The sequence below is a fragment of the Micromys minutus genome (assembly GCF_963924665.1).
Source record: "Micromys minutus genome assembly, chromosome: 4".
In the NCBI taxonomy this organism is placed as follows: domain Eukaryota; kingdom Metazoa; phylum Chordata; class Mammalia; order Rodentia; family Muridae; genus Micromys; species Micromys minutus.
This window is the reverse complement of record NC_137973.1, coordinates 42,381,471-42,405,382: the sequence shown is the minus strand read 5'-3', so window position 1 is coordinate 42,405,382 and position 23,912 is coordinate 42,381,471. Positions and strand designations below refer to the sequence as shown.

At 41.3% G+C, this 23,912-nt stretch overlaps 1 protein-coding gene across 1 annotated transcript; it reads right to left on the bottom strand.

Annotated features, from left to right (window-relative positions):
• Nucleotides 1-1,226: 1,226 nt before the first annotated feature.
• Nucleotides 1,227-21,257, bottom strand: PSMA5 (proteasome 20S subunit alpha 5). Its single transcript, XM_080916348.1, has 9 exons — nt 21,122-21,257; nt 17,665-17,731; nt 14,228-14,354; nt 12,944-13,011; nt 11,744-11,851; nt 11,556-11,614; nt 10,420-10,522; nt 7,816-7,902; nt 1,227-1,461 (listed from the first exon to the last, which is right to left on the bottom strand). The coding sequence occupies exons 1-9, from the start codon at nt 21,148-21,150 to the stop codon at nt 1,384-1,386; spliced, it is 726 nt and encodes a 241-aa protein (XP_080772474.1). The 5' UTR covers nt 21,151-21,257; the 3' UTR covers nt 1,227-1,383.
• Between the last annotated feature and the right edge of the window lie 2,655 nt (nt 21,258-23,912).

The window sequence follows — 23,912 nt, the reverse complement described above, 5'->3', positions numbered from 1 at the left end:
ACCCATATTGTTACTATTTAATATCAGTGTACAACTTCCTAATGAAAGCTTACACAAAGCCCAGCAAAGAATTCCTAAGCCACCAATGAATGGCAATTGATTCGTTACCCTCCAGGACTAGCCATGTTTCAGACAGTGCAAACTCATCCCAAACTGCTGTAGAGACTTGCTAGTTACTGAAGACTTGGCGATCTGAAACCTTGAAAATCTGAGATCAAGTCCCAGAAGGCTGTTGTTGTTAACGTAAAACCACTTTTAATTTTTAGAACTCATATGGATATTTTGTCTTCATATCTGTATACCATGTGTATGCCTGGTGTCTGAGGAGACCAGGAGAGTGTATCCCTGGAACTGGAGTTATGTATAATAGTGAGCTGCCATGTGGGTGCTAAGAACAGCAACAACTTAATTTTCTATGTCAATAACACTTTTTTAGGCTCTTTATGTTAGGACTGTTCTGAGGTTCAAATGGAATGACTTAATCTTAGCCATATGAGAACAGCTCCAAAGGAGTTTATAGTGCATTCCAGAGTCCAACAGAAACTACTTCTGAATTTTCCAGCTCTCTTACTTACACAGCTTAGGTATGTAACTTTCACTGTGACTGAGATCAAAGCTAAGGCCATTCCTTTTTTTTTTTTTTTTTTTTTAAATCCCCTTTCTAAGTTTTTGTGCAGTCCTTAACTTCATAAAAAGGGTACTTACTCTTCCCAGACTTTCCATCAAGACACAAAGAGGTAGGGAGGACCCCAGGAGTCCTGATGGTCAATGAACAGTTTCCTCATATAAAGGAAGCAACAGAGTGTATGTTTCCTTAAGAGAAGGAAACAAACTCAAAGGCTGGGTAGTGATGGTACACACCTTTAGTCCTAGCATTCGGAAAGCAGATGCAGACAGAACTCTGAGTTCAAGGCTAGCTCGGTCTACAGAGCTAGTAACCAGGACAAATAGGGCTACATAGAGAAACCCTTTCTCAACAAACAAACCACTCAAAGATATAAAATGGACTTACAGTCGTATTAACATCTACTAACCACTGGTAGGAGCTGGACTAGTCTGAATTAATCGTCCAGTATCTAAAGCTAGAGCTGTTTGTGTTGCAGAGAACCACAATAATTTTAGGATAGTCATACTCAGATATCAAGGGCATTAATTACTATCATTTTTGCCTACCAACATAAGCATTTAAAATTATAACAAGATCACAGACTATTAACACATTATTTTTAATTGTTTTTATTTCAGAATTGCTGGTATGTACAGACATCATAAAAAAACACACATACACATACTGGATATTTTCCACGATGTAAGAGCTGGGAATCAAGTCTAAGGGCAACTGGAACCGAAACTGTCCCACACAAGTTTGAGGATGTCCCCTCCTTAAATGTCCTTGATCACCTCCTCCAGCTCTTCCTTTGTGAACATGTGGAAATTCTGACCAGGCTGCACTGTGGCTAGCTGCAGAGAAACAGAAAGGGGTTGGGTTAATAAGCTTGGCTGGGCTCCTTGCTCATGGCCCTAGCTTGGCCAGAAGTGTTAGTGTGGCACCTGTTTATTAGGAACTGAGGGAGCTGCTGTCCTAGAATATCTTTGACAGGCAAGCAGGTCCCTAAAATAACTGACTCAAAAATAAAAATGTTTATTGACCAATTTTTCTATTTTAGAGTTAATCCACCATGTAAGAGTTAGTCAAACTGGTTTCATTGTTACTTCTTAAAGTTACTTCAGTAAGCTCACAAAGCAGCAGCAAAGCATGCACAGACAGACAGACAGACACACACACACAATTTTGTTGTTTTTAAAAGATTTCTATATTTCATTTACAGGAGTAAATACATCCGATCCCATTATAGGGGGTGAGCTTACATGTGGTTGCTGGGACTTGAACTCAGAACCTCTGGAAGAACAGCTAATATTCTTAACCTGTGTGCCATCTCTCCAGCCCTTAGGAGTATATTTAAAGTAGGAGCCAGCCCTCAGAATGGCTCAGAAAGTGAAGACATGTCACCCAAGTCTAAATGCCCAAATCTGGACCTCACATCCTGCTGTGGAAGGATCAAACTGAATCTTAAAAAAGTTTTTCTCTGCCCCTTAAAGAGTTTTTCTCTTCCCTCCACAAACATTTCGTGGTATGTCTGCCTGCCCTAATACACATCATACATAGAAAATAAGTGTAGATAGATAGATAGATAGATAGATAGATAGATAGATAGATAGATAGAGATAGAGAGAGAGAGCTGTATTTCCAGCCTCAGAGAAATATATTTAAAGCATATTTATAAACTTCCAAAATGAACCTGTGTGACTTGGCCATCCTGTGTCACTGCTTTCTCACTTGTAAAATGAGAACACGAACTATCCAGAGTAGCATGAGGATTAAGTATCAATTCATGCAAAAATAGTAATAAGAACGAATAATTGCTAGCTGTCATTGTTAGGTATTCTCTCTACAGCCGCATTTATAGCGACCTAACAACAAAAACAAAACCCTGTAATTTTGGTTAAGGGGAGAATAGAGAATCCAGTAGCAGTATAGTGGGAAGGCATTCAGAGTATCAGAAACAACCAGCAGCTGGCTGTTCAAATCAGCAGCAGTGCACATGCAAGTGCATGCGTGTGCGCGCACACACACACCACATTCAAGATCTGACTCACACTATCATCCCTGCACAGCATAAAACCAAAGCAACCCTGACAAACAGGTATTACTTCCCATTTGTCTCACTTTTAGTACTTGTTTGATTTTAAAAGATTTATTTTTAAATGTATGCTAATGTGTGTGGGCCTGCATGGTTTTATGTGTACACACGTGTGTAGGCGCCTGGAGGCCAGAAGACAGTGTCAGGTTGCCTGAAAGTGGAGTTACAGGCAGTTGTAAACCATCATATAGCTTCTGGGAACTAAGCCTAAGTTCTCTGCAAGACCAGTGAGAGCTCTTAACTGCTGAACTATCTTTCCAGGCCTGTGTGCTTGCTTTAAAAGTGGTTTTCTTTTTCATTTTGTCGTTTTTAATTTTAAAATTATGCACAAGTATATTTTAGATGTGTTAATATGTGTGTTCAGATATTTAGGTGCATGTGCAGAGGGAAGCAGGCCAGAGCAGCCCTGGCTGTTGTTCCTTGTTTTGCTCAGATGTGCAATTCTTGGGAATGCACGAAGTCGGCTAGGATGTCTGTCTGTCTGTCTGTCTGTCTGTCTAGCTTCAGGGAACCACCTATCTCTGCTTCCTAAACACTGGGATTAAAAGCACACACCATCGTGCCTGGCATTTTTACATGGATTCTGAAGACCAAACTCAGATCTCTGTAAGCATTTTGCTGAAATACCTCCCAACCCCACTCTACAGCATTTAAAAATAGAATTACTTTGAAAGTTAGCAGACAAAATTAGCACAATCTAGTCCATAATTATTACTCTTTAAGTAATTAAATTTGGGGGCGGGAGTGAAGACATCTAATAAACTGGTCTGAGAAAAGATTAAAATAAATGCTTTTTTCATAAAGCCTGTCTAGGAGATTCTCCCAAAAGATATATCTAATTACACAAGATGCCAGAAGAATTTCAAAAATACTTTACAAACCTGTATTAGGCAATGTGCTCTATTTTCGGGTACTGTAAATACAAATACCAACAACACTGCCACTCCTCTTAAGGTAGAGCTGCACTTGAGCAATGTCAGTGTGGACAGAGATGCAGTGTCAATAGATGGAATCAAGGCTACAAGGTTGTTTTGTGAGGTCACTCATGTCCCAAGGGTAATGCTCCCAGAGGATGACAGGGACTAAAAGAGAAAGTGGGCAAACTGAGAAGACCCTCCAGAAGCAGGAGGCAAATGACCACTAACAGGTTCTGAACCTGTGCTGCCTTCAGAAAGTCACTCATCACTAAACAGTAAAAAGAACTCGTATCATTCGCATAATGATATGCATTACATAATGAACAAGACTCTTTTCTATCTAGTTCACTTTTATAAAACCTCCAGGAGCAGGTACACAGACGCTTTCTCTCGCTCATCAACAATCCATCTGTGCACTAGTTACAGGTGCTAGAAAATCCAACTCCAGGTGAAGTCCTCTTCTTCACTTCCTAAGGATACTAGGGGCCAGAGACTTTCAGTGTCACCTACTGTTAGAACAAGAGCACCAAGTGTTCAAAAAGGAGAGGCCCAAGAGTCCAGGGACAAGGTGACTCTGTGAGGACAGGTGGGACAGAAGATGAGGCGAGAGACATGCCAACTCACGTCTCATGCAGTGTACTACAGCAGACCTGAGCTGTGGTGGACACATCTCTAAACTCAGTCACTAAGCTGAGTCAGGAGGTAACTTCTACTAGCCTGATCTACACAGAATTTCAGGACAACCTGGCCCGCCTAACAAATTCCTATCAAAAACAAAATAACCAGGTATGGTGGTACATGCCTTTAATCCCAGCACTTGAGAGGCAGAAGCAGGAGGATCTGGAGGCCAGCCTTGTCTACAGCATGAGATCTAGAACAGCCAGGGCTACACAGAGAAACCTGGTCTTGAAAAAAAAAAAAATCAACAAATAAACAAACACTAAGGACTTAAAACAGACCTGGGAACAAAGGTCAACCAGACACTCGTCATTAAGCAGGGAAAGTGCCATGTGCTGTGGTGAAGAGCCACCAACACAGCTAATACAAGGCAACAGAAACTAGATTTGGCCAAGAAACAACTCACAGACCATACGAAGCTCAAAAAAAGAAAGGCCAAAAAGTGGAAGCCTCAGTCCTTCTTAGGGGAAAAAAAAAAAAAACCCAACAATAAGTGTATTACACCCTTCCCACGTGGGGCACACTTAGACCTTAAATCATTAATAACGCAAGAGCAGAGAAGATAGCCTTGTGGCAATTTTTGGTATTTAAAAATCATTATGTTTAATCTTTACACACCAAGAAAACTTTGACTATTTCCATGTTACGTTTTTGTTTTACATGTAGTTTATGCTCATTGTAACTAGTAAGATTTCAATGCATACTATCAAACCTTTAAAAAAATCAAGTACTGACAAAATTATAATCATATAGTTTTATGCCAAAATGCTTTTAAAAATCTGTACATGTATCTCTGTTTTTTTAAAATAAAGTTGTAAGAAAAAAATGAAGAAAAAAAAAAGAAAGAAAGAAACTAGATTTGGTTAGGAAAGGTCAAAATCTTGTGGATTCTGATATGAATGACTAGCACATGGGCTGATGTTGACAACCAGGATTAGAAATATTAAGAGAGGCTGGGGAGATGGCGCTGCTCTTCCAGAGGTCCCAAGTTCAATTCCCAGCAACCACACGGTGGCTCACACCGTCTATAATGGGATCCGATGCCCTCTTCTGGTGTGTCTGAAGACAGCTACAGTGTACTCATATAAATAAAATACATCTTTAAAATAATATTAAGAGAAGAAATGGATCATCTAGAAAGAAAACGGTTTTAATTTAGAACTGTCAAGAGAAAATGACAATGTTAGATGGCCAAATGGTAATTCTAGAGTTGGTCAGGAAACCAAAAGCTGGAGTTACCACAGCCAGGTGCAGTCTTGAGAATTAAAAACCAGAAATAAATGGTAATGACTAAGAAATAAATAAGGAGAAAAAAGACACTGAATATAGCTTTTGTTTTGGGGAAAAAAAAAAGTAGCAATCAAAGTTAAAAAGCAAGCTACAAGGAATACCCCACAGAGGTGGTTAAATCTAAGAGACCAGGTGAACTTCAAATTTATGCCAATTATGGCACAAAGAAGCACACATTAAACAACCCCGCTTGTATGAAATTCTAGAGTGCAAAAGAAACCTACAGTTCTAAGGGCAGAGGTCAGTACTGGACAATGGGAGGGAACTCTGAGAGGAGATAGAATGTTTGTTTCTATCTCAACTACAGTGACAGAGCTGTCAATGCTCACTGAGCTGCAAACCCATCAAGCGGGGTTGATGCTACTTGTATAATATACACCAAAGATGATTTCTATAAAAGACAGGACATATATTAAATGGAAGACCTCTTGTTGTTTGTGGAAACAAGGTCTTACTATAGTCCTGGCCAACCTGGAATTTGCTACGCAGACTGGACTAGACTGGAGTTCTGAACCACTCTTTCCTCTGCCTGAGGTGCTATGAAGGCAAGAGTACCAGACTGAGGTTACTACTGTGTGCTACACTCTTTTTTCTTTGAGCACAGTTGCAGTGGAGGAGGAAGGAGACTGAGTCAGGGAGTTATTACTATGTTCACTGAGCCCAGACCAGGCAGACTGACACTCCAAAATACCACATGACAAAGAACTAACTATCCCCATAGCTTCAAGACCTTCGCTGTGAAACCAGGAGGTGCCAAGATCCCTCATGAAAGGGACTGATAGCTCTCCAAAGGGTCAAGTTCATCAGTTATTGGATCTCACACCTGAAAGACTAGCAAGAGGGAGAATTTTAAAATGTAAACTTTAAAACCACCAAGGACCCCCACAGCAGTAAAGAGACAACTAATATAACCATGTGAACTTCAAAATATGCCGAGTCAAAATTAAGACACAAAGCACACATTATACAACCTCCCTTATGAAAGTCTACAATGCAATTTCCATGCATTTGCCACTAAGGAACCATGTTAAATGAAAGCTCCTTTCTACTTCTACTCAAAGATAGACTGGTCCCTCCCTCATCTTCCTTGGCCGCCATTTCTACTATCCAACTTTTCCCTTTTATTGCAGTCTATGAAACCAACAAAACCCAATACTCCCAAACATCCACTCAACCCAACAAACATCCTGGTTGGTGCTGATTTGACTTAGTTATTGACGTGTGACTACAGCATCAGTCATAAGAGTCAGTGCTGTTTAAACGTTTTTAAAAGCAAACACACACACACACACACACACACACACACACACACACACACACACACACAGAGTGCCTGAGCTAGTATTTAAGTGTAGTCCAGCAATCATTTCTCTCCTAATCTCCCTTTTTCCTACCTGTAATGCCTTGTACCTCAATATTCCCCACTCTCCTTAATTTCAGTTACACTCACCCACTCAGAAAATGACCCAACAATCTCTAGGCAAAAAAAAAAAAAAATCTTTTCCTGCTTATTTCAAAACCCACACGTGTACTCAATCATTGCCTCCTTTTCTATCTCCTGTTAACACTGTAAATAACAACATCCAGAATCCGACCCATATCTTTCCAGTTTTTATTATTTGCCACACCACTACTGCACAACCAAAAAACAGAAAAGAAAAAAATTCTGTTTGATTTTACGATGCTGGGGGCAGAACCCAGGCCCTGGCACTAGAAAGGCCTGCTACTGTTGAGCCACACCCCAGTCCTCTGATCTTTGCAATGCTATTGTTCTCTTTTCCTGGTGTATGCTTTGGCTGCCTCCTCCAGACACCAGCTCTTCCAGGATGCTTCCTCACATCCTCCTCTAGGCCTATGTTCATGTCAAAGCTGTTCCTGCTGCACTCAGAAGTTCCACCCACACCCTTGATGTCTGTGAACACCGCACTTAGCTAGGGAATGGATTACTACATTCTTTCCCTGCATCTGGCATACTACCTAAAACAAAACTGATTCCATATACTTTGTTCCTCTAGTGCTGTGCTTTTGCTGACATTAATCAGTGCTAAGAAGGAAGCACACCACCTCTCCTTCATTCCTAAATCCACTGTGCTCTGGCTCCCATAATCACCACTTCATTAGCACTGATTAAGATACAAATGCTATCAATGACCTAAAAACAGAACAGGCAAAATATGTCTTCTTGATGTAGTCAGTTTCTAGCAATGGCGCGAAGCCGGAAACAGTACCTCGATGTTAGTTGCGTTCAGCTTCTCCTCCATGACCTGCTTGAGGATGATGAGGGAAGACTTGATGGCCTCCTTCAGAGTCATAGACTTCAAAGAGAGATGAGCTGTTAGTTGAACATAATCCCCTCCTTCAACCTTCCCACATCTCTCTGAAGAAACAACTTAGCTGATATTAATAAACTTTACATCCTAATTGGTATAATGCAGTACATTATATAATAATGTAAACAAATATTCAAGTATATGGTAAGTAGAATATACTTTAAAAAATGTCTTACTTTGAGGTGCTAAATCATATAGTAAAAATCACCTTTGAGAAAGAAGAAAAGGCTGTACATTCCTAGTGTATGTAAATCTGAATTCCTTGATTAGAGGATAAGATAACCTGAGGAACAACCTAATAATACCCAAGTGACCTACAAAGGTGACCCAATGATTCCAAAAATTCACTTTTCATTTTATTTACCTGTCTTAGGGTTCCTATTGCTGTGATAAACACCATGACCAAAGGCAACTTGGGAAAGAAAGGTTTTACTTCAGCTTAGAACTCCCAGGCCACACTCCATCACTGAGGGAAGTTGAGGCAGGAACTGAAGCAGAGGCTATGGAGGAATGCTGCTTACTGGCTTGTTCCTCCTGGCTTGCTCATACCCCATCATACAGAGATGGTGCCACTGCAGTAAGCTAGATCCTCCCATACCAATTACTAACCAAGAAAACACCCCTGACTTACCTTCAAGCTAATTTGATGAGGTATTATCTCATTTCAAAGTCCTCTTCCCATATGGCTCTACCTTGTCAAGCTGACTACACACACACACACACAGCACCAACTAATTTTCTCTACATATGAGATCTACATTACAAGCAAACTGCATTTCACTGTGCTTTGTTTTGCTGCACTTATCAAATACTGCAGATGTGGCAACCTTATACTAAACAAGCTAACTGGTAACATTTTCTAAAAGCACAGGATTATTTTATGCCTCTATTATTTCTGATTAATTCTCACAATAGTATCCTCTGTTTGGTAACCACTTTTTTTCTATTAATCCAATACACTGAAGGCAGGGGAAGGCACATTTGTGCAGAGCCTGAGGCAGCATGCAAGTGATCTTCCAGGGAGGCCAGTGCTAGCCTTACTTTCCCTTTTATTCTATGTAGGCTTAGCTGATAAAGCACAGAAACGTCTGAGCATCAACCACATGTTGGAATGAAAATTCTGTGCATACATTATCAATTTATCATTAAAGCAACAGTTAATTGATGCCACAGACACCCTTTAAGAAGCTGTCACAGCTTCCCAACCCTTAACATTCATCAACACAAAGGTAAGAAGCTTCACAGCAAAAGAATTGCAATTTGTTAAAGGCTCCTGATAATTATCATTTTTAGTGATAAAAAATTGCAATTAAATTATGAAATCTTTCAAAGACATAATGCACGGTAGTGATTTAATGAGCAATGTTTCCCACAAGTTTTGATATCTGAGTGCTTGGTCCCCAGTTTGTGGTACTATTTGGGGACGTTTGGAGGTATAGCCTTGCTGGAGCAAATGTTCAATGGGGGCAGGTTTGAGAGCTTAAAAACTACTTCCAGGTTGTTTTCTCTTCTTTGTGCTTGCACGTACGATGTGAGAGCTCAATCAAGTCCCTGCTCCTGCAGCCTTCCGTGCCACTTGCTGCCATGCATTCCCATAATGAAGGACTCTAATCCATCCTGAGCCATAAACCCAAATAAATTCTTCCTTCTACAAATTGCCTTGGTCATGGTGTTCTATCACAGTGATGGAAAAATAACGAATAGTCATATTAATTAATAGTTACCGCATAATGTAAACCTAACTTTTGTACAGACTAATTTATATGACAAACCCAAAATAACTCTTAAATATGCCTATGTTAGATGCTGATGTGGACATCCCTATGTGACCCACCTGGGCGTGGTGGCCTTCAACCATAGCCACAATTACAAAAACCCAAATCTCCCCTATAATAGAAAGGCAACACCAATTGCTCACTTGCTTCAGTACCCACACTAGGCATATCAACTGCTAAGTGAAGCTGTCAGGTTAGAGGGCAAACATTGCGCTATAGTCATAGCACGGCACATTATTCAGCAAAAAAATAAAAACAAAAAACCCTAAGGCTAAAAGAAAGCTGGCCCTGGTGGCATATGCCTTTAATCCCAGAGCTAGGGAAGCAGAGGTAAGATGATCTCATTGAGTTCAAAACCACCCTGGTCTAGCAAGTACCAGGACATCTAGAACTACATAAAGAGACCCTGTCTCAGTGACTTAAAAAGCTTAGTGGTAAAGCACATTAGTTCCAGCATAAACTCACAACAACCCAACTGACAAGCTGTATTAATTCCACTTATGAGAAGGACAAGAACAAATCTAAACTGATAATTGCAAATGAGCAGAAAGATTAATAAACACTTTGACAGAGAAATTGTGTTGTGTCTTATTTTAGGTTATGATTCCAACGTGACACATAACTGTCAAAACCTGGAACAAAGCCCTTCAGGTCAATAATTTCACTCGGTCAGAAGTTAAACACTGACTTTAAACTAATGAGGGGAGCAGTGAGAAAGGCTGATTACCTTGTGGTAAACTTCTTGCAAGGAGCTCTGTGCACCCTCTGAAGCAGAGCCAATTGCTCGAGCATCACACTGTACAAAGGTCCCAGATGGGTCCATGTGAAACCTGAAAGGACAACAATGCTTAAGTGGCCATCTTATGACACGAACCCTTCACTAAAAGAAGTTTAAGCATTTTACCCTGTAGCCAGGACATGCCACTGAAATACTGAGGCACAGCCCCAAAGACTTTTGCCTTTGAAAAAACAATCCTCTTAAAAGCTCCTGATTAATGATATACACATCTGTGTACACATGGAATGTTACAATAAAACCTACTTTGTGCACTAAACAACAAATTCAAATTTAATATTCAAATTTAAATATTAAAGCAATAGTTTTTTAAAGAAGAAAGTGTTAATAAAGTCTTTAACTTCCTGGGGACTTGGGTGAGAGAATGACGGAGAGTATACATAACCGTGGCACTTACGCAAACCTAAGACATCAGGAGAATGACCATGGTGCTTCTGTATGCCTATGTCAATCCCATCTGTGACACACCAATCAGACAGTAACAGCAATAAGGTAACTCCTAATTCTCCAAAGAGTTAGTGTTGGTTCTACAGAGGTTTCTTCATGGATCTCCAAAGTTGGTAGAAACAGCACAAAAACACTGGCTCAGAAGCCCTACTTCTCATCGATTACTGCTTCTCTCCTTTTATTTTCATCTCATTTATTTTCATTTCATTTCATTCATTGGTTGGTTGTTTTTGAGACAAGGTTTCCCTGTTTAGCCCTGGCTGGCTTGGAACTCACGCATAGATCCTTGCCACCTAAGTTTCTTTCCTTGTAAAACAAACTAAACAGAGTGGCTCAGACTGGTCTGGAATACACCATGTAGCCATCTTAAGCTTACCCTCTTGCCAACGCCTTCAGAGCACCAGGAATATAAGGCATTGCACCACACTGTTTTCACGTGGTACAGGACGGAACCTAGGACTTCATGTAGACTATGCTAGCACCCTACCAAATGAGCTACATCTAATCCTCTCCATCTCCCCAGGAAACTTCCAAGATGATTTAAACTACTAGACCTCACTTCAAATTACAATAATCACCATTACTACTGCCCCAAAGCAGGGGTGGGAAATGGTACTTACAGTTGGGGTCCTTTCTCATCAACTCCTCCAAACAACAACGCTACTCCAAAGGGACGAGACTAGAACCAAAAAGAATTAATTTAGAAAAGACTACAAATGAGAGTCCTCAGAAATGTGTGCAGAGGACAAATGTTCTCAGTCCTACGGAACAGCTAGCAGGCTCAACACAAGCATCAGAACTAACTCACCATGGCACCTGGATCTGCATCTTCTTCTCCAAACTGCAAAGCCAGATTGGACACAGCCTGGGTCACACTCTCGACTGTCATTGTCTCATTATAGGTGAACCAGTGGTTCTAGAAAAAGGGCAAAGAGTGACACTGCTTCCTTAAGAAGGACACTCACACCGACCATCGCCTCATGCTCACATGCCTCTTCTGTTTGGGACAGGGTCTCGATGTAGATCAACCCAGAACTTACAGTCCTCCCATCTCAGCCTCCCAAGAGCTAAGCTATGACCTGCCCAGATCAGCGTATTTTTCTTGATTAACACTAGCCACTGAGTGCTTGGGATTATATCAGAAGAGGAACCGTCTGACTGCCAGATACTAAGGCATATACCCATGATCCCTGCCCTCAGAGGATGGAGAGTTTAAGGTCAGTCTGAGCTGGTCACAGAAAGACCATGTCTCAAGAGGGAGGAGGGAAAAATGAAGGGGAGGAGGACAGAGGAAGAGGGTGCACACAAGTGCAAACAGATAAGCTCTGGAAATAAGGATGACCTACAGGCTGCTACCCTTGCAAAATAGTAACACCTAAAAACAAAACAGCAAGTTTAGTCTTTTCATAAAGTCAAGGTAAATCACCAACTCACCTTATCCTGTTAAGAGTTTATGTTAAATTATTCTAAGTATAAAGGACAAACTTGGAAATATGTGCAAAAACTTCTATCTTGTGATTGTTTCCCTTATTAGCCTACTACAAAGCACAGATGCCCAAGAATTTAATGGGTTTTGTTATTTAAAAAAAAAAAATCAGCATTACTAATCAGTACATGTCACCTGGTACACATCACTGCTTACCAGATGAAAACAATTTTATAAGCCTGGCAGAAAAAACAGCTGCCAGGACATCCTTTTTCTATCCACATCCCGCTATGATGGTCCCACAGATAGTCTATCCAGGGATACTGTGTGTGCATGCTTTATGTAAGGCAAGCCTAGAAGAAACAAGAGGCTGCAGGCTCTACTGACCAGAGCTTGCTTTAAGTTGCATTGCTGGGGAGCTAAATCCTAAGTCCTGAGGGTTTTAGCAGGAGAATGAAGCCAACACTCCCAAGAGCCATGTGTATCAGCACAGACACCTGCAATGTAGGCCAGGTAGCCCTGTCACCACTAAACAAGGAGTGCATGCATCACAATGAAAAGCAGAGAAGATGCTGATTTTACCTGTGTCTCCACTCTGGCTTTATCAATTAAAGTTTTAGCATCAGCAATTAGCCCACTCATGGCACAACCTGCAATATAAAAGCAACAGTGACCAATCAGCCAAACCCTCTAGAACTTCTCTCCACATTCACTAAGTAAATGCTCTCCTTTCTCTAGCCTGGTCTACTGATGTGGACACAGATGTTCACCAATGTACTCGTGATGATAATAAACCCTCTACAACTGTGAGTGAGCCAGAAGGAAAGTTCCTTCTCTTAAGCTATCAGGTATCTGGTCACAGTGTAGAAAAGTAACTCATACTCATGACCACTTTTTTCTAGACAAAACTCTCTCCTCCTTCACATCCTAACAGAGTACACACTGCGCACCATTGCACATAAGACTATCAGTTCCTGGAAGACAGATGCCATGCCTCCCTCTCTATCCACGGTGTCTAGAACAGCACATTCTGTCGAATGAAGTGACACTGACCCACCTCCAAAAGTCAGCCGACAACGTTGCAGTTGTGAGATCTGTTTCTCTAGCTGTGAAAGGGAATACTAAGCTCCCAGTTACCATGGATTTTGTTCTTATGGCCTTTGAGCAATTAATTACTTTACAAATGCTGTAGTAATTGGGTTGAGTAGGTAAGACAAGCAAATTTGGACAGCCAACTACAACACAAAGCTGTAACTAGAAAAGTATACATCTTTTAATGCTACACTGTCAAGAGTCAAAGCAAGAAAATTATATTAAAGACAAGAGAAAGGGCAGAGAGGGCGAGGAGGAGAAAAGCTAAGTCTCACTCACAGGAACAGGCTGGTCTAGTCCAAGTGCATATGACTCCTCTAACACTCTGAACCTTACACACTCCAAAATCTTTGAGAATTACTTTTTTCTCAGTGGACATTACAATTTTCCACACCATTTCGGCTCCATCTAGCTTACTACCAGGGTAACATGCATGAATTAAGACACAGCCATCACAGGAACTAGCCAAAGATCCAATCTTTATGTATTTAAATATCATATTTGCCAAAGACTGGGTTATAGCTCAGTGGTAGAGTGCTTGCCTGGCATGTGGAGAGTACCTTAGGTTCAATCCCAAGCACTACAAAAACCAAAATACATGAAAACTGAGTCCCGAGACTGCACTCTACTGCCTCAATTTATATACACTGGCTTCTTGCCTTGAACATAATAGCAAATAAAGAGATAAGCCATTTACTGTGTGACCCTCTCTCGGATCACAGAAGAGTAATTAGCCCACACCAGACCCTATAACAGCTTCCATTTATTACTTACCTATATGAGCATCAATCTCTACAATTTTCTCAATGCTGCTAGGTTCCATTAGTGGAGAGGTAATTCTCTTCTCCACAGCTAGACATACACCCTCTGATGTCTGGATGCCAATGGCAGTAGAACCAAGCTAAAACAAACAAACAAAAACAAACAAAAGTCATGCTGCGGTTATCACATATAGCTCCAAGAACTCCCTGCATGCCTTCATAAGAGAAACAGTTATCCATACCTAGGATGCAGGAAGGACAGAAAGTGCCTAATAAGCACTACACTGTTCCCTTGAATAGCAAAAGGCATTTACAGAATCCTGTACTTGTGCTTACCTAGAATGAGCAAGGTTTGGTCCCCAGTATCAACAATGGGGTGGGATATCCAACCAGGTCAGAACACATCTGAAAAACCTATGTGAATACTAGTACTGGGAGGGAGAATTCTAAAGTTCTAGTTACAGATTTTTGCTTGTTTTCTTCTGGACCTGACAGCTTTTACCTCTGCCATCTATATTAGTCTGTTCAATAAGTTATGCTCCCCAAACCCTTGTCATGCCTGGAAAAGAAGAGAAAGGAGTAGAAACAGAATAGACCATCATCCTCACTGACCACAGGGAAATACTAACTTAATCCGAAGTCACTAGCAGGCTACAGTGTAGTAAAGTCACCTCTTCATTTCCACATCACCTACACACCTCATCACCATGTACTCAACTGTCTGAAAAATAAAGACAATCCTGATAACTCCACAGAAAAAAAATGGTGCCTACCACATAATAAACATGTGTTCCTGTTACATGCCCCCACTGCCCAATCTCTTCATTGAGAAATGGTCTCATAACCCCAGCCAAGCTAAAATGTTCATTTTTTCCTTTTGTGAAAGAGGCCCTGGCTATCCTGGAACTCCCTCTGTACACCAGGCTGGCCTCAAATGAATAGAGATCCATCTGCCTCTTTGCCTCCTAAGTCCTGGGATTGAAGGCATGTGCCACCATAGCCCCGCTCAGAACACTGAAATTTTCTATGTAGACCAGGTTTGTTTCTGTCTCCTAAGGCATGAGCCACACCTTGCATCTTTGTCTCATCTTTAGTCTCTTGCTCTGAATGTATCTTTTATTGATACACTGATGGGAAAAGTGTTACTTTTACTTTTTTTTCTCTTAAAAACTGATACTCTCTGTATTGCCTTTAATTAAAAAACAAATGAGCTTCTCATAATCTAATGCTATCTTTCACCTCCAACTTTATTACTCGTTACTAATTGATTAACCCCTTAGGTACAACTCAACACAACTATTCAAAGTATTACATTACTAGCAGCAACACTAGCACCCTTCCTGAAGTTGTCTCCTGTAGAGTGTACTCTCCTCTGCCTCTCCACATTTATCCACTAGTAATAAAGTCTCCTAAGACCAGGCTTTACTCCTGGATTCCTACTCTATCTACTTATTTCTATACAACACTGACCCACCAACTGTGAACATTGATTAAACCTGTTACTGTAATTCCATAAATCAAGTTTTATTTTTATTTCTGTGTTACTCTGTGTGTATGTTCCCTTGTGTAAAAATGCTTGCAGAGGCCTGAAGTTGTCAGATCCTGAGGCCTAAAATTACAGGACTTGCAAGCCATGCAAGATGAGTTCTGGGAACTGAACTCTGGAAGAGCAGCAACACCTCTTAACCACGGAGCCATTTCTCCAGCTCCTCCATAAATCCACACACAAAAAAAGCATGTTTAACCCATCTTTAGACTTAATGTGGTCAAAATATTTCTAATTTTTTTTTAAATTTATTTTATGTATATCAATATTCTATCTGCATGCACACCTGCATGCCAGAAGAGGGCATCAGAGCCCATTACAGACAGTTTCGAACTACCAGGTGGTTGCTGGGAATTGAACTCAGGACCTCTGGAAGAACAGCCACTGCTCTTAACCACTGAGCCATCTCTCTAGCTCCAGTCAAAATATTTCTGACAAAATACCTGACATGAAGCACCTTAAAGGAGGAAGGGTTTATTTTGGTTTACGGACACAGTCCACCCCAATGGGGAGGGTATGGTGTCAGGAATGGGAAGCTGCTGGTCACACTGCACACATCATCATTAGGAAAAACAATGAGTGTTAGTGCTCAGCAAGCTCTCTCTTTTTATGACGTACAAGAATAAAGCCCACAGACGGCTGTTGCCTCAGTTAGAGTAGGCTTTCCCACCACAATTTACTGAAGCTTGCCTTCTCACTAATTCCAGATCCTGTTGACAACCAGTATTAATGAGAACATCATGTCTAATGCATATATATTACTCAAGTGCTCAAAGAATGGCTCAACCATGAATGCACAGTTCTAATATAACTGCTGATTAATTCTAAAAAAAATTGTTATGTGTAAGCAATATAAGAGGTTGCACTGACTATTTCCAATACTCCAGGCAACTGTGGGGTAGGCAGAGAACAGAAATGCAGAAATCTATTCCATAATGAAAAATGTGTAGGTGATGCCTAACAATGCCTGTGTTCTAAATATATGGCCATAAAGGAGTTGAGAGTGGGGTTGGGGAGATGGCTCAGCAGGTCAGAGCATTTGCTGTTCTTGCAAAGACTCAGTTGAAAACACACACACGGTAGATGGTACACAACCATATATAATTACCACTCCAAGGGTTCCAGTGTTCTCTTCTTGCCTCTGAAGGCACTACACATGCGGTGCAAATACATGTGAGGAAAAGCACCCATTCACATAAAAAAAAGTTTAAGTGCTGCCTCTGGGAAAGTGAAATTAGATGGTAAAACCTAAGAGACTCTTTTTATTACATAATTTATAGAGTCATTTTAATCTTTGATTCTAGAACTATGTATGTGATGCCCTAAAATTTTAAATAAAACGAAACAAAACAAAAAGAAAGAAAATCTAAAACTTTAAGACTTACATGTTCTCTAACTGCCATTTCGGGCATAGATTGGACGCAGGGCTTCTCTTCTGCTGGGCAAACACTGTAGTACAGTGCTACATCCACTGCTACCCATGTGCAACTGTTTATTGAGGATCTCGAATCCTCAAGTGAACAAGACAGGAACGATTCACATCTACATTTCATTTTTTCCTACTAAAGCAACTCTCAAATGGGGACTCTCCCGTTGCACAGACGGTTTGCTTGCATGATAGGGTAAGTGTTCTGGCATCTAACAGGCAGTGGTCTACCCCAGAAGCCCCACAGTTCAATCATGTACAAAACCTGTTTTCACAACACAAAAACACAGTCTACTCAATTTGGATTTCAATTTTCCAAAATTCCAAAATTTCCAACTGTTATAAAAATAGTAGTTGGTTAAAGGAATGTAAGAATATTTTCTAAAAGGATGGCTAAAACACACTTTCCCCAAATGTTCTTTTAGTGATATGTAAGGCTGTTATGAAATTTCCAAAACAATATTACTGGCTACTATACCTTGATAGCCTCAATGGCATATTCCACTTGAAATAATCTTCCTTCAGGAGAAAAAGTATTCACACCCCTGTAATTAAAAACAATAAAAATTGTATTAGAAACTGTCAGAAGTATACAGCAAGCCTTTCAGTCTTTTGGTGTGAACCAACTGTTTTCAAGGCCCTCAAATCTGCCCAGCCCCCACCCACCCCCAAACCTAACCAATATTTTACCAAACTGAACAAATGAAAGCAGGTGACTTGAACCAATCTGGATGAATTCTGAGCCAACCTACCAATTTCTTTGATAATATGTGCCCCAAAGCTATCAGGCCATTTCCAAGAAAATGCCCCCCTTCCCATTTTGTGTATTTGATGTTGCTATTTTTGTAAGAGTCAGTTAAATGTACGTTTTTCTACCTGCTTGTGAGATATTATCATTGCAGTAACAGCATACTGAGACCCATAGTTACTAAAACCTAGTTATGCCAGACTACTTTACTGACTGAATTACTGCCCCCCTCCTTTGAACTAGTGTGTGGCTGACCCCTGCAGAGAAGAGGCACAGACACACTGTCAGCTGTAGAAGCTTTCAGCACACAATTACAATTTTAAAATGTTTTTGAATAAACAAATACAAAGAACTGTAATCCTTAGTTCATAAAATCTAAACTTCACAACGGTATGCATATACCACTGTTTTCAAATTTTAACCAAAACTTTCTTCAAAAGAAACTGTGTGTGTGAGAGATACCAAATAAATTGCTCAAAGTTACTTGGCATAAAAGCAGTTTAAGAAAGCCTGAGGCAGATCTTTCAACTACTCTACTTCACTGAGGGTTGTTTTCACCACCCACTTCCTCACTCTCCTCAACCAACAGCTCACCAAAGCCATTTACAGGGAAGTTCAAGGTTCTAAACCGCGGTCAGGAAATCTGAGATTGCGCTGGGGACCAGTTCAGTTGTGGAGCTCTGGCTCTTGCCCACTATGTATAAGCCCCAGGTTACATACATACACACACATAATGCACGCATGCACTAAAAACCGACCCACTCGGAGACTGAGAACTAGACTTATCACTAGCTTTCAGGAACAAGGAATGGTCCTTGCCTTTGTGACAGGTAAACTACAGAGAAATGAAAGAACCCTATGAACTAATTTTTTTTTTTGGTACCCTGATTTGGAAGCACCATCCTAGTAAGCTCTGTCTTCATCCTCCCAAATTTCATAGCTTACTTGGGTTGCTGCATACAAACTAAAACCAGTCATTCTAAATTTCTATTTCCCGTTTGTCTTTTATCTAATTAATCTAATTTGAAACAATTCCCCTTGAATAGCCCAATTACAACCAACTTTCAACATTTTCGATCTGAAATAGTCTTTTAAATCTGGTCATCCTGAAAAATCAAGTCACCAGCACCATTCCCACCATTTTCAAGCAGCTTCTCAGTTCCATGACAGAAAGTTCTGAATGGTGGATGACTCACTGCTCCCTACCTTCTCCTTTATCCTACCACATGCTAAGTCATACTAACTCATACACTCCTCCTCCACGCTAACATCACGTCCATCCCAATGGCCTTGTTACCCTTTACCTAACTATTGTAAAAGCCTCCGAATGGGTGCCGACTTGTTCTTCCAATCAATTAATCTTTATAAAAACAACTGTGATGAGGCAACTTCTTAAAGAAAACACTAAAGCCCGGCACAGTGGCTCATGAATGTAACTCCAGAACTCAGAACAGTCAGGCAGAAAGGATCGTCACAAATTCCAGGCCAGCCTGGGTGGGCCAGTTAGCTCTAGGTCACCCTGGGCTATAAAGATATCTTGTCTTAAAAACAAAAAAGAAAGCTGGAGAGATGGACCAGCATCTGTAAGAACTAGGGGCTCTTCAGAAGATGCTGGTTTGATTCCCAGCACTTCCATACTGGCTAAAACCCACCTGTTACTCCAGCACTAGGAGATCTAACACCCTCTAGCCTCAAAGGACACCAAGCATGTACCTGGGCACCCCCACTCCCCGGAAGAAAAAAATCAAAAAAGAAAAAAGGGGAAACTGAGAGCACACAGTTGCCTACCGAGTAAGATCCAAATTCCTAAGTCTATTGAAGCCGTCAGTATCCTGGTTTCTCCAGGGCACCTACTAGTCCCTTATATGCATCATACATATGTGGTATAAGCCTGGACTTTTTCAAATATGTATAGTGCCTTTCCACTGGTCCTCCTTCATTCATCCTTTATTATCTGTTGGTTCTCGCTGGTTTATTAAAATGCCTACTTTCTCTGGGCCTATTTGAATTATCAGCTTCTTTATGAAGTTTTCCCCAACCTCCAACAATGAATGTCCACTGCTGGCTTAAAGTCCTCTAGTAACATCAATCCATTTCTGTCTCATATTACAGTTACTCCTGCGAACAGAGGAGTAGGAATCTTGATTCTGCTCACTGCTGAAAAGCCAACTCCATAAACAGCGCTTCTTGTACAGAGCAGCAGATCAAGAGGCCTGTGCTTTATTTAGTCTTAGCCAATAAAAAAGAAAAAATCCACAAAGCAACTAATGCATATAAATAGGCAAAGCTCAAAGCCTTTCGGATGAGTATCACAAATTTCTCAAAATTTTATCACCTAACGATGACTCTCTTCAATGCTCTGGAAGTCAAGTGTTAATGACCATTTTACTTAACAGGAAATAGTTTTAAAACTTCACCTATATTTTCTGAGAGCAAAAGGATAAAAAATGTCATTCCAGGTGCCACAATTTTGACAATATATACTTGCCAAGAAAAGTAATTTCTCACACACCCAGAACAACAAAAAGTCTGCTCTCCCTAACTTTTAAAAGGGACACAGTGGCTCGAAAAACTGCTCAAACAGAAACTGAAAGTTACAGTATCTACAGCATTTATGACGGTATTAGTTAGCATTTTCAAGACTTGATTTTTAGGTTTTTTTTTTAAATAAACACAACCACACAGCTTAAACTTTACAAAACATTTAGCTTCCAACCCAACACTAAAACTAACTTGCTTTCTATTTTTCCCCTTCTTAGGTCAAATAGAATCAGCATATTAAAACTCTTCTGAGAACTACGGTACATTCTAATTCCTACAAAACCAGACCGCAGGCAGTATATCCGAGCATGGCTGAAACTGCCTTCGCACTTCAAGGCTGCTGACCCCTAATCTACTCCCGGTTAAATGTCGGAGTCCGGACCCCTTCTCTGCCGCCGGCCCCAAGCAGCCAGCTTCTCGCTTCCACGGGAGTGAGGACTAGCGGTGACTCAGCGGTGACATGTGCAACGGATCCGCTCCAGTCTAGCTTGGGGAATCCCGCCGGGCGCCTCGGGAACCAAATTCTCCGGGTCCCGCCAGACTTAGGTTTCCCGGGCGCCCCATGACACTGCAGAACCCAGGCCCCGACCCGGGCCCCAGGCCCGCCCACCCAAATCTCGACCCTGCTGCTTCTCGCCATACGAACCTATCGTACTCGGACCGTGTGAGGAACATGGCGAGGACAGGAGGAGGCGGCAGTCGCTACGCGGGGTTCCCAAAGACCACAAGACTAAAAGCAGCACCCTAACCAACCACACCACCACAGCACCAAGGACCCTGCAGCCGTCTGCGCATGCGCATGCGCCCTTTTTAGCCCGCCCTTCCGTGCCTACGTTCTATTGGCTGATCGATGTTCCCGCCGCGATGATTGGGCTGACAAGCTTCCTCACCGGACCCGGATTAAGAGGGAAGGCGGAACTAGAATGCACTTCCGCTTTCCGTCACCCTTGGTTGCTAAGGGCGCTGGGGCTCGAGGCAACTGGTGAGAGTGAACCTCGCAAAGGTGTGTGCAAGCCGCGTTTTGGACAGCTGCAAGATTTGGACTTATCGTTGGGTTGTCAGGATCGTGACGTAAGTCTCGCCGGCTCGCGAGACTGTAGCCGAGCGACACCGGTTTCTTCGCGCTTCGCTGTCTTCCCGACTCTGGCAACCGGAACCAGCTTTGACTTGGGTAGAGAGGTGTGTACGCCTCAGTGCAGTCTGGACCAGCGTGGCGATTATGCCAGCCGGGCTGGTTGAAAAAAGTTTTAAAAGTTGATAGGTTCTAATCTGCAAGAACGTTTTTTAATTTTCTGAGTAGGTAAGATTATTTTACCAAGTCTTTCCTGGATTCACACACACACCACCACCACCACCACCACCCGAGCTATCCAAGTTTCAGACCCAAAGACCCAGAGTTCAGGACCCGGGATTTAGATTAGTCACTGCTTTTTCAGGAAGAATAAGTGCCTTTCCTTTACCCTCCCTCCCTCCCTCCCTCCCTTCCTTCCTTCCTTCCTTCCATCCTTAGTGTGTGTGTGCGCGCTACTTCTTTCCTCTTCCTAAGGGTAGAAGAGCAACTTAAATGCTTTTTAGAAACAGTGTAAATGAATCATGTATCAAAGAAAGATAGGAGGTTAAGAAGTCGTGACTCTGGGTGAGACGTAGGGTGGTTAGAGTAAAAAGTTTCAGGTAAGATCGATACCTAGTGGAGAGATACACGAGGATGACTAGAGTTAATAGCTTACACTTGAAAATTTTCTAAGAAGATATATTTTAATCACTACCCAAAAAAAGGCAAGAGGTAGTGTACGTTAACTTAATCATGATATATACATATATTAAAACATAAATCTAGTGGCAGGAAAGATAGCTTAGCAGTTAAGAGCACCTGGTGCTCTTGTCAAGCTGCTAATACCCACCTTTTATTCTAGCTCCAGGGGATCCACTCCCTTCTTCCTGCATCTGCTGGCGCCTATGTGTCCCACATACCACACACACATACATTTAAAAGTCTCAAAAGTATTATTCTGGATTGGGTATGGTAGTGCCTTTAATCCTAGCACACGGGAGGCAGAAGCAGGAATCTCTGTGATTTCAAGGTAAGCCTGGTGTACCTTGTGAGTTCCAGGCCAGCCAGGGTGACGCAGGAAGATCCTGTCTCAAAAATAATTTTTTAAAAGACTTATTTATTTTATAGAAATGAGTACACAGTACACTATTGCCATCTTTAGACACACCAGAAAAGGGCATCAGAACTCATTAGAGATGGTTGTGAGCCACCATGTGGTTGCTAGGAATTGAACTCGGGACCTCTGGAAGAGGAGTCAGTGCTCTTAACTGATGAGCCATCTCTCCAGCCCCCAAAATAATTTTTTTAAACATCATTTTTTATATTGTAAATGTAAGCAACTGCTGATTGTCAATGGGCCATATTTGTCTGAAAGGGAAATCTCATTCTTTGTTTTGTTTTTAGTCCAAGTACTTACTTTTAGCCTACATGTAGCTTAGGTTGTCCTAGAACTCAAGGCCTCCCAAATTCTGGGATTACAGGTGGGCAACACCAAATGCAACTCTATCTAGCTGGTTGTGGGTAAAAGAGAAAATATTTTCTTGCAACCTCTGAGTTCAGTGAGAGACCTTGTCTCACAAAATAAAGTGGGAAGTAATGAAAGAGGATCCAGATGTCTCCTAAGCAGTATGTGCTCACACACACATATTCACTCACTTTTTCTAGTGTAGTATTCCACAGAATGTCTTGCCTATAATTAATCAATAAATGACTCCCTCATGGACAGTCAAGCCAGATGTTCTTCCCAGGAAAATAATGAGGAGCCAGAAGAAGACAAACAGAAAGGTTCTTATTCATGAGTAACAGAAAAGGCGAGAATCATGTCTGAATCCTAGGTCATGAACCTTGGATCTTCAGGTCTGAATCTTGTATGGGGTGCTGGTATATGTGTGAATCCAAAGAAGACCTGGCAAAAATAACCTTAACCTTGTAGAAGTTTGGTTTGTATTCTTACTTTCTTATTGGCTAAAACCTACAAACAAGGAGACCAGGAATATGATGGCCCCGCCACCTATCCTGACAACGTGAGTTCCATCTTCAGAACCTGCATGGTTAAAGGAGAGAACCAACTCCTGCAGATTTTCCTCTGACCTCCACACACACTTTCTTGTCTCCTTGACACAACCTAAAGTCACCAGGGAAGAAGACCCTCCACTGAAGAATTGCCCAGATCAGACTGGCTATGTCTGCAGAACATTGTGTAAAAGAGCAGGCTAATCATGACAGTGAACAAGCCAGAAAGCTACATCCTCATATGGTTCTGCTTCTACTTGCTTAGTTTCTGACCTGACTTCTCAGTGATTGACTGTGACCTGGAAGTATAAACCAAATAAACCCTTTCCTCCAAGTTGCCTTTGGTCAGAGTTTCATCACTACAAAGAAAGCA

Coding starts and splice junctions, on each gene's coding strand:
- PSMA5 (XM_080916348.1), bottom strand. CDS start 21,150: ATGTTCCTCACACGGTCCGAGTACGATAG. Junction 11,852..12,943: donor AAGCCAGAGTGGAGACACAG/GTAAAATCAGCA, acceptor CCCTTTTTCTAG/AACCACTGGTTCACCTATAA. Junction 10,523..11,555: donor GATGAGAAAGGACCCCAACT/GTAAGTACCATT, acceptor TTGTCCTTTCAG/GTTTCACATGGACCCATCTG.